The following is a 12,772-nucleotide window of genomic DNA, read 5'->3' on the forward strand; positions in this document are numbered from 1 at the left end:
GACAGTACGCATGCAATGCATTCAAACTTGAAAAGGAGGCATCGTGATTTTTCCAGTACTCTAATTATAATTACAAAAGCGACAGTAGCAATTTAGGATTAGGAATGTACAATAAAAACTAGCACAAAGCCCAGTTCCTTTGAACAAACCATAATGCTACTACCGTAATATGGGAGAGCATGAAAGTTGAAGTAAAAACAAGATAAAAACCTCCTGAACTGGATGAAAGCAAAATGGCAGTAAAACACGGCTCAATATGGATGGTGTAAAAGGAAGATGGCAAGTATAAATAAAATCAGGATAATTCTACAGAATTCTCACACTGTTCTGAGATAGCTGGTTTACCTTGACGACATAGTAAGTATGTGTTTTTTCTTCTTCTCCTTCTGGGGGCATCATTACAATAGTAATAATTTCATATCTTCTCTTCAATTTATCAATTTTGCTCAGTCGCTCATGAAATTCTAAGCTGGTTTGAAAGAAATTTTAAAAGTTAACTCACTTATTTGATGGGGAAAATAAGATTGTAGTTTTTTACTAACAAGCCAAGTGTTGCATCAGGAACCATGTTAGCTATGGTCCACTAAACTCGAGGGGTTAAAAATATGGAAAATAAGTTATCGATTACTTGTTTCCAAGCAACACAGTGTAAAAACTCTTAACCATACTTAGACCACAAATCTGAGAATTCAGTAGGATGAGGTCAATTCAATTAAAAGTACTATGTAACTGGAAAGAGACTTTTGAGTGCTTTCCTGATGGTCTCTTCTGTAGGGCCATGAGTTTTCCAGAAGGATAGTGAAACAATTACTCTCTATCAGTCACACACACATACATACCATATATACTCGAATATAAGCCGACCCGAATATAAGCCGAAGCACCTAATTTTACCACAAAAAAACTGGGAAAACATTGACTCAGGTATAAGCCGAGAGTGGTAAATTTCAGAAATAAAAATAGATACTAATATAATTACATTAATTGAGACATCAGTAGGTTAAATGTTTTTGAATATTTACATAAAGCTCAAATTTAAGATAAGACTGTCCAACTCTGATTAAATCATTATTCTCATCTTCAATATAAATGTGCTTATGTATCCTTTTAATAAAAATAGAGTAAAATAATACATGTAATGATAATAATAATAATAAATAGAGTAAAATAATACATGTAACAATAAATAGAGTAAAATAATAAATGTAATAATAATAATAAGATCAGAGTGAAATAATAAATGTATTATTAATAATAATAAAAATAGAGTAAAATAAATGTAATAGTAGCAACAATAATAGAGAAAAATAATAAATGTAATAATACCAATAATAATAGAGAAAAATAATAAATGTACCATATATTCTCGAGTATAAGCTGACCCAAATATAAGCCAACCAGGACCCTCACCCAAGTATAAGCCAAGGGGGGCATTTTCAGTCTTACAAAAAGGGCTGAAAAACTAGGCTTATATTCGAGTATATACTTTTTTCCCATTGTGTTTTAACAATGCCACATGACAGTCTATGAGACAAGGTACAACCTATACCAACGATTGTAATTCTCCTGCAACTATTGATCAAAAGTTTGTTAAAAGCCACACGTACAGATGCACCTTTAGTGAAGCTACGGCTTCCAATAAGAAGCAATAGCTGAACCACAATAATATAGTGATGTGTTACCTCTACTCCTGCCAACGATGACATGGCTTTCTGTACCTCCATTTATGTTAGATACTTTTGGTGCCCATTCCTTCCCAGATCAGAACTCTTCTTTAGTCCCACAAAGAGTGAGACAAATGCAGCATTACACTGCAGATTTCAGCAGCAAGGGAAGACCCATCCAAGTCACTTTACCCAAATATTTAAAGGGTTGATATTTCAACCTGACAGTTGCAAAAGCTTCCCCCCCCCCCCCCCGTTGATTGTATCTTAATATTGCCACTGCTAGAAGAGAATAAGCAACAGTAGGAAACAACCCCAAATCAAATTATATGCAAGTGCCAATTAGTCGCATAATTATCAAAGAAAAAAAATTGTCTGCCTGCCTGCCTGGTGAGAGGTTAAGCCGCAATCTCGCTAAATCACTCTAATTTTCCCACTGCATGGGCTACAGAGGGAAGAGGGAGGTGGGAAGGAAAAGCTGCCAAATCGGCCAATTGAGTGTTCATTTCCCAGTTGGGTTTAACCACCCACTGCACAGAGACTCCTATTTCCCAGTTACTTAAGAGTTGCACAAACAGGCCTTTGCCATTCCCATTTCTGCATTTGTTTTTTATTAGCAAGATTTGCTTGGACCCATTTCTGCTCTACGTGAAACCAGGCTCTAGTTGAAAATAAGTGCTGAAAACAAGTCCCTGCTTCTGTTGTGTTCCTATTTGAGGAGGTCCCTATCATGAATTTACACAAGGCAAAATGGAACTGTTTCCAATAGCCAGTTGGGGAAAATACACAGGTAAAACAAACATTAGTAGGGTCTGCACCAGGGTGTAGTATTGAATGAATCTGGGAAAAATCAGGATCAAATTCCAGTTCAACCATGAAAACCCCCCAGGATTCCATGAACCACCACTTTTTTATCCTAATTCATTTCAGTTGATGTGAGGGTTTTCTCGGCTTCTTAAAAGAAGGATGCATAAATAAATAAATACAAAAATACATAAAACTGCTGACTGCTTTTCCAAAGAACAAATCTAAACTGTTGATAGAATGGAAAATACAAGAAAGCCCCTGAAATTGATTGCTAGTTCTTTTATACTGCCTTCATGCAAACAGCCGGTTTCCTAGTTCAAGAGAAAAGTTAAATATGGACTTGATCTTTGTAAACATTGTAACTGTAGCACATTTCATCAGTCTTAGACAGGGGTCCCCAAACTACAGCCCACGGGCCACATGCGGCCCATCGAAGCCATTCATCCGGCCGCTGCAGCAGCAGCTCGTTCTCCTGCGGCGTGAAGGAGAACGAGGGAAAGGCACGCACCTTTCCCTCCTCACTCGCCCTGCGCGCGCCTTTGCCACCTCCTCACTTGCGCCGCATGCACGTTTCCGCCTCCTCGCTCGCCTGGTGCATGACTTCCAAAGCTTTGCTTGTTTATAATGGTATTTTAATTATTAATTAATTATTAATTATTAAGGGGTGCTTTGCTTGTGCTTTTGGTGCACAAAGGCAGGAGGGGGTTGGACTAAATGGCCCAATGGGTCTCTTCCAACCTGCTTTATTATTATTATTATTATTATTATTATTATTATTATTATTATTAACATTGAGGCTGGGTGGCCAACTGTCAGGGGTGCTTTGCTTGTGCTTTTGGTGCAAAAAGGCAGAAGGGTTGGACTAAATGGCCCAAGGGGTCTCTTCCAACCTGCTTTTTAAAATTATTATTATTATTATTATTATTATTATTATTATTATTATTATTAACATTGAGGCTGGGTAGCCACAGTCAGGGGTGCTTTGCTTGTGCTATTGGTGCACAAAGGCAGAAGGGTTGGACTAAATGGCCCAAGGGGTCTCTTCCAACCCTCTTTATTATTATTATTATTATTATTATTATTATTATTATTATTAATATTGAGGCTGGGTGGCCATCTGTCAGGGGTGCTTTGCTTGTGCTTTTGGTGCACAAAGGCAGAAGGGTTGGACTAAATGGCCCAAGGGGTCTCTTCCAACCCTCTTTATTATTATTATTATTATTATTAACATTGAGGCTGGGTGGCCATCTGTCCGGGGTGCTTTGCTTGTGCTTTTGGTGCACAAAGGCAGAAGGGTTGGACTAAATGGCCCAAGGGGTCTCTTCCAACCCTCTTTATTATTATTATTATTATTATTATTATTATTATTATTAACATTGAGGCTGGGTGGCCATCTGCCAGGGGTGCTTTGCTTGTGCTTTTGGTGCACAAAGGCAGAAGGGTTGGACTAAATGGCCCAAGGGGTCTCTTCCAACCCTTTTTATTATTATTATTATTATTATTATTATTATTATTATTATATTATTATTATTATTATTATTATTATTATTATTAACATTGAGGCTGGGTGGCCATCTGTCAGGGGTGCTTTGCTTGTGCTTTTGGTGCACAAAGGCAGAAGGGTTGGACTAAATGGCCCAAGGGGTCTCTTCCAACCCTCTTTATTATTATTATTATTATATTATTATTATTATTATTATTATTATTATTATTATTATTATTATTATTAACATTGAGGCTGTATTTGTTCCCGTTTTGTTTTTTTACTTCAAAATAAGATATGTGCAGTGTGCATAGGAATTTGTTCATAGTTTGTTTGTTTTTTTAAATTATAGTCCAGCCCCCCAATGGTCTGAGGGTCCGTGAACTGGCCCCCCGTTTAAAAAGTTTGGGGACCCCTGGTCTTAGACATATTCTTGAAAAGAAACTTCTGCTCCCAGCATCATCCACTTCACAGAATAATTACCTCAAAGTCTGACGCTCCTGTTCTATTACTCTTATCTGGGTATCAATCATTGCTTGGTGAACTTTGATATCTGCGATTCTTTGCTCCATTGCTGTCTTCAACTGCTGCTTCTGTTTTTCAAGGGAGAAGACTTTCTCTGCCTTATTGTACAAGGTATCTCTGACCCGTTTCAGCTCCAGCTTCACGAGATTATCTTCAATCATCAAGTCCTTCAATCATCAGAACAAGAATATTGTTAGTACTCTGCCTTATCAAACATAACCTATGGTTTGAAGGTGTTCACTGGATTTCTGAGAATTGTGACACTGGGACTGATGTGCAAGGCTGGTTTGATAGCACAAAGACCCAAGTGCTTCACCTATTTATTTATAATCTGTATACTTCAAGCTTAGAAAAACTATCTCCGCACCTGCTTATCGGCTCTGGCTTTTTTCAGTAACTTCTCTGATTTGTCAGTGAAAAGGTTTAGCTCATCTACACGGGTTTTCAAACCTGCCATTTCTTCTCCAGTCTTATTCATAGCCAACTTGATAAAATGAATGTCACCCTGGAAAGAAAGAAAATAAATTTAAATTGTTTATTCAAGAATACCATATTATGATTTAGTTCTCAGGCATTTGGGATTAGAAACAGGACACTGAAGTGAGATGGCATGGCTTCCAGAAGGCCAAATGGCTAACCTTCTCATTTTTGTATGATTTATATTACAGTTGTATCCCTCCTACTTCTTTTAATATGATAAATATATATGTGGCATTTGAATTTTAATTATTGAGCAACAGTGTATGTGTACAGTGATGTGCTGCATTTTTAATTTTTGATTGAAACTATGTTTTAAATATGTTATAAACATTATTATTATTATTATTATGACACAGCAAACAAGATAGATATGCTGGATTTCATATCACAAAATCACAAGTTGAACACTTCCCAAGTGTCTAGAACTGTGTGATGTATTTTCGGATGATGCGTGCAGATCCCAGTAGAGTGGCCTTTTGCAGTTGGCAGATCGTAATTTTGTCAATGTCTATTTTTTCCAAATGCCAGCTGAGATCTTTTGGCACGGCACCCAGTGTGCCCATCACCACCAGGGCCACCTGCACTGGTTTCTGCCAGAGTCTTTGAAGTTCAATCTTGAGATCCTGATAGCGGCTGAGTTTTTCCTGTTGTTTTTCGTCAATGCGACTGTCACCTGGGATGGCAACATCAACGATCCAAACCTTTTTCTTTATTATTATTTTTTATTATTATTATTTATTTTTTATTATTATTATTATCATCATCATCATCATCATCATCATCATCATCATCATCATCATCATCATCACTTTATTTGTATTCCACTCTATCTCCAGGAGGGGACTCAGGGCAGATTCCAACATACACAACACAAAGACAAACATTCAATACCTAGAAACAACAAAACACAGATAAAAGAAACGGCTTTCCCTTCTGGCTCTGAGGGGTGGTGCTCATCTCTATTTCTTAGCCGAAGAGCCAGCGTTGTCCTTAGACACGTCCTAGGTCATGTGGCCGGCATGACTGTATGGAGCGCAATTTACCTTCCTGCCAGAGCAGTACCTATTGATCTACTCACATTTGCATATTTTTCAAACTGCTAGGTTGGAGGAAGCTGGGGCTAACAGCGGGAGCTCACCCCGTCCCCCGGATTTGAACCACCAACCTTCTGGTCAGCAAGTCCAGCAGATCAGTGGTTTAACTTGATGCACCATGGTGACCCAACTAAATATTAACTATTTTAATTGTATTTTAATAAAACTAGTATTCATTTTTTTTAAAATTTTGTAAATTAATGTTTTAGCTAGATTTTTTTTTACAAATTATTCTATACAGATATTCTATACAAAATGCTTTGGTTTGAAAATGGAACAACAGACTGTTCTCTAAACTCTAAAGAACAGCAAACAAAACTGGCAACTTCCTGTGAGATACAAAGCTGATGTTACCTGGAGTTTCTTCTGTTGAGCCTGCAAAGTATTGTAAGCCTGCTCCTTTTCATTAGCTATTTTTGAAAGTTCTGCAACTTTTTCTTCCAAAACTTGTCTCTCGTCTGTGTTAAGCTCTCCCTCCATGCGTGACAGCCTCCTCTCCACTTGCTGTATATAGAAATCCTGTTAATTTTTTTAAAAGCAAGAAATAAAATTATCAGAGAGGATGAAAAACAAACAATTGGAGACGTTTCTATAAGCGCTGAAACATTAACACAGAAAAAATTAGCTTGAGGACAGGCACCTAATTAAGTTATTGTCATTTTACAATTGTTACTGGCCTATAGGCTTTCTCGTTTGTAGACTGTCTTAAAATGGCTGGTGGGTAATTCTGGCTCACAAGTAATCTTCTAAAAATATAACAAAGCATCCTTAGCCCAGATAGGCTGCTCTAGGGAGGCTTACCGCCGTGTAGCAACCTCACCACTTACCACTGGATGCTGACAGAAAGGGGTAAATTTTCAAAGTGATGCACAAGAGTCATGCATATAAATCTCATTAAGGAATAACAGGATTTGGGCTTGTTCATCTCTTGTATTGCTTCAAATTTTTATCCTGAAGCAGCCATGGTTCAAAGCAGCCATAGCAAAAGGCTGATTTTGGAACACATACTATTCCATTTTGAAGCATATTTGTTTGGAAGTAAGTAGAATTTGCTTCCAACATTTTTTTTTCTTTATAGAAATAGGTTCCAAGGATACGTTTTTTTCCTTTACAGAAACAGGAATCACTGCAGTGATTTTACAGCTGAAATACCTATACCCCACTCAAAAGTCAATTAAACATACACTGAATACAGTATTGTTAACCATTTTTTAAAAATAAAATAAAAATAGTCTGTGTCCTTAAGAGAGCTGGAACTGCACAATCTGTTACCCGAAAAAACAAAAAAGGAAAATATGACTAACCAAAAAGAAATAAGCTAAAAATTATTTAGTTAAATGCTTTGGCTTCTTTGTTAGTTGGTTTCTAAATTTGAAAGCCAAAACAACAGGCGAAGAATGGAAACAACTCATAGCAATGGTATATCAACTACAGTAGAGTCTCACTTATCCAACACTCGCTTATCCAAGGTTCTGGATTATCCAATGCATTTTTGTAGTCAATGTTTTCAATATATCGTGATATTTTGGTGCTAAATTCGTAAATACAGTGATTACAACATAACATTACTGCGTATTGAACTACTTTTTCAGTCAAACTTGTTGTATAACATGATGTTTTGGTGCTTAATTTGTAAAATCATAACCTAATTTGATGTTTAATAGGCTTTTCCTCAATCCCTCCTTATTATCCAAGATTTTTGCTTATCTGAGGTTCTGCCGGCCCGTTTAGCTTGGATAAGTGAGACTCTACTGTATAGATAAAAGTTTAGGACATGAGAAAAAGATCAAGGTATTGAAGGAGTGTTCTCACAATAGCCTTTTCCATTTTTGTCTTTTTTTCCAAATTCTTAACAACAACCACAACATGCCTCTCTTCCTCTTACACCACAGAAGCCAATTTCATAAGAATTCATTCTTGGCACTGACTCCTTGGTTCATAGTGCTTGGGCTGTATTCTGTTTGTTATAGATGAAAACAGAAGCTGAAATGTTTAGTTCAAACGATTTTTAGTTGAAAGTCAATCTTTGTTTGGGCACTATTGGCTTATATATGTAAGCTTTTGTGATTACTTGCAAGTTGCTAACCCATCAGATTCATCTATGATCCCAGCACACCCTTCCTGTTCCTTACCTGGTTATATATGAGTTCTTGTTGCTTAAGTGTCTCTGCAAACAGATGGGCCAATCGGCTGTGAAGATTTTTCATCTGTCCACGGCGTCCATCAAGTTCGACTGTGACACCTTTTACTTTGTCCTGAAGTACTTTCAACTCATTTGTTTTCTTGAAATGTGCGTCTCTCAGTTGAATTGCTTGTACCTCTTTCTCCTGTAGGTGTTAAAAAAAGCATTACATGAGAATGCTGGAGAATTTGTTGACTAAGCAGAGGTGTGAATTTAAACTTAACTCAATTTAGGTTAGTTTTCTGAGTGCCAGGATTTGCTTTGTTTGTTTTTAGGGATAGCTACCTATTGTGCTCTGATCCTTATGATTTTCTTTCCTTGTGCAAGTGCTAGGCCACTCACATCTAGTCCTAGTCCCTGCTTTCTATGAACTGTTTCCTGAAGGACCATCACTCAGGACAAATGCCCCACCAGCTTGACGGACAGACCACCCCTTGCCCAAGGGAAAGAAACAGCCTGGTTTTAAATTTATGTTTCTAAATTCTTCATCCAGCAAGATACAAAATACAGTTAGCAATTACCATGACATGCGGAAGTCACATTTAGTTCCTTCTCATTTATTAATATTTTAATGTACTTATGTCAATTGTTTAAAAATATCTTAAATTATGTGAAGTGTTAAATCAGATTCATCTCTTGCGACTGCTTTGCTACAGATATGGAAGGAGCGGGGGCATCTACTAAAGAACAGAAGCTCAAATGGAAAGAATGGGATTCTGAATACATTATTTCCTGCCTATATCTTTTCACAGTGAACTAATAGATGTGACAAATAGACATGTATGGGTAATTATGATGGGAAGTACACTTCTGACTAACACATTGCAGACATTGTTCAAGATCAGTTCTTCAGAGTTAAAGTATCACCCACTTCGGCTGTGGAACTGTTATGCTTATATCGTCTTGAATTATCGACATCCCATATTAAGAAAAAACTTTGCAAACCATTTATCCTTCTGACTAAGAATGTTATTAATAATCTATAAAGTTTGTAGTGAGCTTGTATTATTCCAGTGCTTTTGAGTTTCCCTGAGTTTTTTTCTTTAAAAAAAATTATTTACTAAGCTTTAGGTGTAGAGGCACTTTAAGTACTTTCCCATCTCGAGTGATTTCAGGAGGACACTTTGTTAGTGCTTCCTACATTCATTCTTATATTGATAGTGCTTAGCAAAGAAGATATATGTGCTTCATCGGTCTGAACTGAATCTCATTTAACACAGGTTGATCTGCTTCTTCTAGAATAATGTCAAGCAGGATGTTAAGGTTTTTTCTCTGAAGAGTTATTCCAACACTCAACATTTCCCCACTTTTGCATAGCACAGACTTGTCCTTTCTTCTTTGGAAAATAAACCATAATGTGTCTGTGATTTTCCAAAATATGACAATATATAACTGCCAGCCCTTCCTCACGTCTTATGTGAATTTTTAGCTGATTCCGGAATTGTTGTATCCAGTGACTGCTTGAAGAATATTTCATTACCTCCTTCGTAGAATTACTGAGTGTCTCTTCCCCCAGAATCAGATGCCAAATTCACCTCTCATCTTCCTGAGACAAAAAATCCACACTCACCTCAAACCATCTACTATCAGTCAACATGATGTGCAGTCATCCTGCAGCAGAAACACTTCTTCAAGTCTTTAATCAGTCACAGGAAGAACTGCAGGTTACTCCAGAGCTTCCAGGAAACTCTGGAGTGGGCCCTAATGTTCTTGACCAGTGTCCACATGTCAAAAACACCCACTACTGTTTCAACAACCAGGAGTACTCCCTGGCAGAGACTTCTTGGCAACATCACTTCTGGTGATCTCATGGCTGAGTCCCTGTAACAGGGTTGCCCTGACAAAGGGATGTGCCAGCAGCAGTGGAAGCAAAGGGATGGCAGTAGTAGAGCATGAGGGAAAGAAATAATAATAATAATAATAATAATAATAATAATAATAATAATAATAATAGATGTGGGCGAAACGTCAGGAGAGAATACTTCTGGAACATGGCCACACAGCCCGAAAGACATACAACAACCCTGTAATCCCGGCCATGAAAGCCTTCGACAACACAATAATACTTTATTTTTCTATCCCGCTTCCATCTCCTGCAGGAATTCGGGGCGGCTAACATGGGGCCAAGCCCAAAGAATAAACAGTAAACAAAATAAAATGCATATATAACCAACATCATCAAATAAGAAAAATGAACAAATCAGAACCACAAAATACAAAATCCTACCAGAAAACAATAAAATACAAAATGATAAAAGCAAAACCACCACTTAATGTTTACTCTCTGCAAGAGCTGCTTCTCTTAGTTCTCCCTGACTGTGAAGACTAGAAGCCATGCATAGACACAGCAAGAAAACTCCTCAAAGGAGATAAACCAGGAGATAAACGTCAGGAGAGAATACTTCTAGAACATGGCCATACAGCCGGAAAACATACAACAACCCTGTGATCCCGGCCATGAAAGCCTTCGACAACACATTAAACCAGGAGTTGCTAATGGTCAGCCATGTATGTTGAAGAGAGTGAAGTGATGGGGAATGGAGGTTGAAAATGCAAAAAGCCAAACACAGCTGGGTGGGAGACATGAGCCAGGAAAAGGACAGGGAGGACCTGATGAGAATGAGACTGCTATTAAAACAGAGGAAGGGCAGACTGTGCAGCCATAAGACTTATCTTGGAAAAAGATAACAAAGGGACTCTGTAAGTAACAAATTCCTTCCAGCAAGTCTTAGAAGCTAGGGAATTGATTACCCATGAGTACCATCTAGTGTTCCCATGTACTGTATTATTGTTGCCTTTTACCATATTTACTTGGAGCCCCCAGATGGCGTAGTGGACTAAGTGACTTGAAGGTTGGGTTGCTGACCTGAAAGCTGCCAGGTTCAAATCCCACCTGAGGAAAGTGCGGTTGAGCTCCTTCTATCAGCTCCAGCTCCATGCGGGGACATGAGAGAAGCCTCCCACAAGGATGGTAAAAACATCAAAAAAAAACATCCGGGCGTCCCCTGGGCAACGTCCTTGCAGACGGCCAATTCTCTCACTCCAGAAGCGACTCAAGTTTACTTGATTCTAGTGCACACCTTGTTTGGCTAAATTACATAGCCAAAACTGAGGTATGCATTAGAGTAAATGGCGCATTAGAATTGCACACATAAATCCACTTGCTCTCAGTCAGGCTGAAGCAGGCAAACTCTCCATCCTCATGTAGTTTTCAACTGGCCTCATTCATAAGGTACTCAAAAGCTGCATCTCTTTGTCAGGCTGAGTCTTCCCCTTACCAGCTGGCCATTTCAAGGAAGGCAGCAACCTTGCCTTTATTATTGGGCCTGTATTAAGGGAGGCAGTCAGAAAAACAGCTGACAGGCAACCTCACATTTTTCCCAACTTGGATGAATTACATTCGACAACAAATCCTTTTTTTGTAATATGCACCTTCAAAATTGAGGTGCACATTACATTATATGGTGCATTATACTTGAGTAAATAAGGTATATTACAAGAACTGAAGAGAGAGAAATTACCTTCCTGCTCTTGTGATGTGAATCATTTTAGGAGGAGCGTGTTCTCCCAATAAAGTATCCACTCCACAGGAGTCTGTCTCTTCATGAAACATGCAAGTGGGGTTTTCAACTATTGATGGCCAAACTGCTTCAGTCTCTCTTTGCGATCTCACTAGAAGCAACATCATCAGCCAAGCTCTGTTTTGGGAATTGCTTTGACTGGTGAAACAACAGCCATAGCTTCCAATACACTATCGGCCAGCCCAAGCATCTGGACTGCAATACAGTTTCAAGGCACTTCTGTGGTGTATCCAGGGCAGCTCAAAATCAGACTTCTCCAAACAGCACCTGGGTTATTTCACCTAGTGTAGATGCAGCCTTGGTCAAGACAATTTTTCATAGCATATGGCCAATCTATGTTCACAAACCCCTTTATATGCTTTTCTTCAAATGAGTTTGGAATGAAGTAATTTCCACAAAGAACTATTTTATCACTAGTGCAAGTCATTAAAAAACAAATAAACTAATGTGAACTAGACATCACATGAAGAAATGCATTAAAAATAACTTAAAATAAATGTAAATGTAAACCCCAGCCTGAAAAATACTGGAAATTGAAGAAAAATGTTGTTTACCTTGACAATTTTCTCCTTCTCTTTCAATAACTCTTCCATCCTGCTTGCTTTTTCTTCTGAACTCAGTGCTTTGTTTGTCACAAATTTCAGTTTATTCGTAAGACTATTGTTCTGTTCCCTAATCACATTGAATCTAAAGAGGCATTTATGATGTGAAAGAGAGAAAATGAGTTGCATAGATTTTCAAGTTGTACAGAAGGAAGCAAGAATTGGAGACAATAGTGCAAACCCAGTGTCTACTTGGATCAATCTAAATTACATCCAGAAAATGGTGTTAGAATCCAGTTGGGATTGCACACATACATATGTTACCCTGCAGAAACGGTTTTGATATTTTTTGTCATGCAGATTGGCTTTACCCAATTCAAGGTTACAGAAGGGGATGTAATGTGATGGCACAAA

General features: G+C 38.0%; 1 protein-coding gene across 1 annotated transcript in view; it reads right to left on the reverse strand.

Moving 5' to 3' along the window:
* Positions 1-12,772, reverse strand: part of ccdc39 (coiled-coil domain 39 molecular ruler complex subunit) — a 34,509-nt gene that overhangs the window by 7,486 nt on the left and 14,251 nt on the right. The window contains exons 9-14 of the mRNA XM_008105980.3: positions 12,371-12,503; positions 8,186-8,380; positions 6,408-6,572; positions 4,847-4,984; positions 4,438-4,646; positions 346-469 (exon numbers count right to left, since the gene is read on the reverse strand). Coding sequence (XP_008104187.2) covers positions 346-469; positions 4,438-4,646; positions 4,847-4,984; positions 6,408-6,572; positions 8,186-8,380; positions 12,371-12,503 — 964 coding nt within the window. The remainder of the gene's footprint in view (positions 1-345; positions 470-4,437; positions 4,647-4,846; positions 4,985-6,407; positions 6,573-8,185; positions 8,381-12,370; positions 12,504-12,772) is intronic.

Source organism: Anolis carolinensis, chromosome 3, assembly GCF_035594765.1.
Source record: "Anolis carolinensis isolate JA03-04 chromosome 3, rAnoCar3.1.pri, whole genome shotgun sequence".
In the NCBI taxonomy this organism is placed as follows: domain Eukaryota; kingdom Metazoa; phylum Chordata; class Lepidosauria; order Squamata; family Dactyloidae; genus Anolis; species Anolis carolinensis.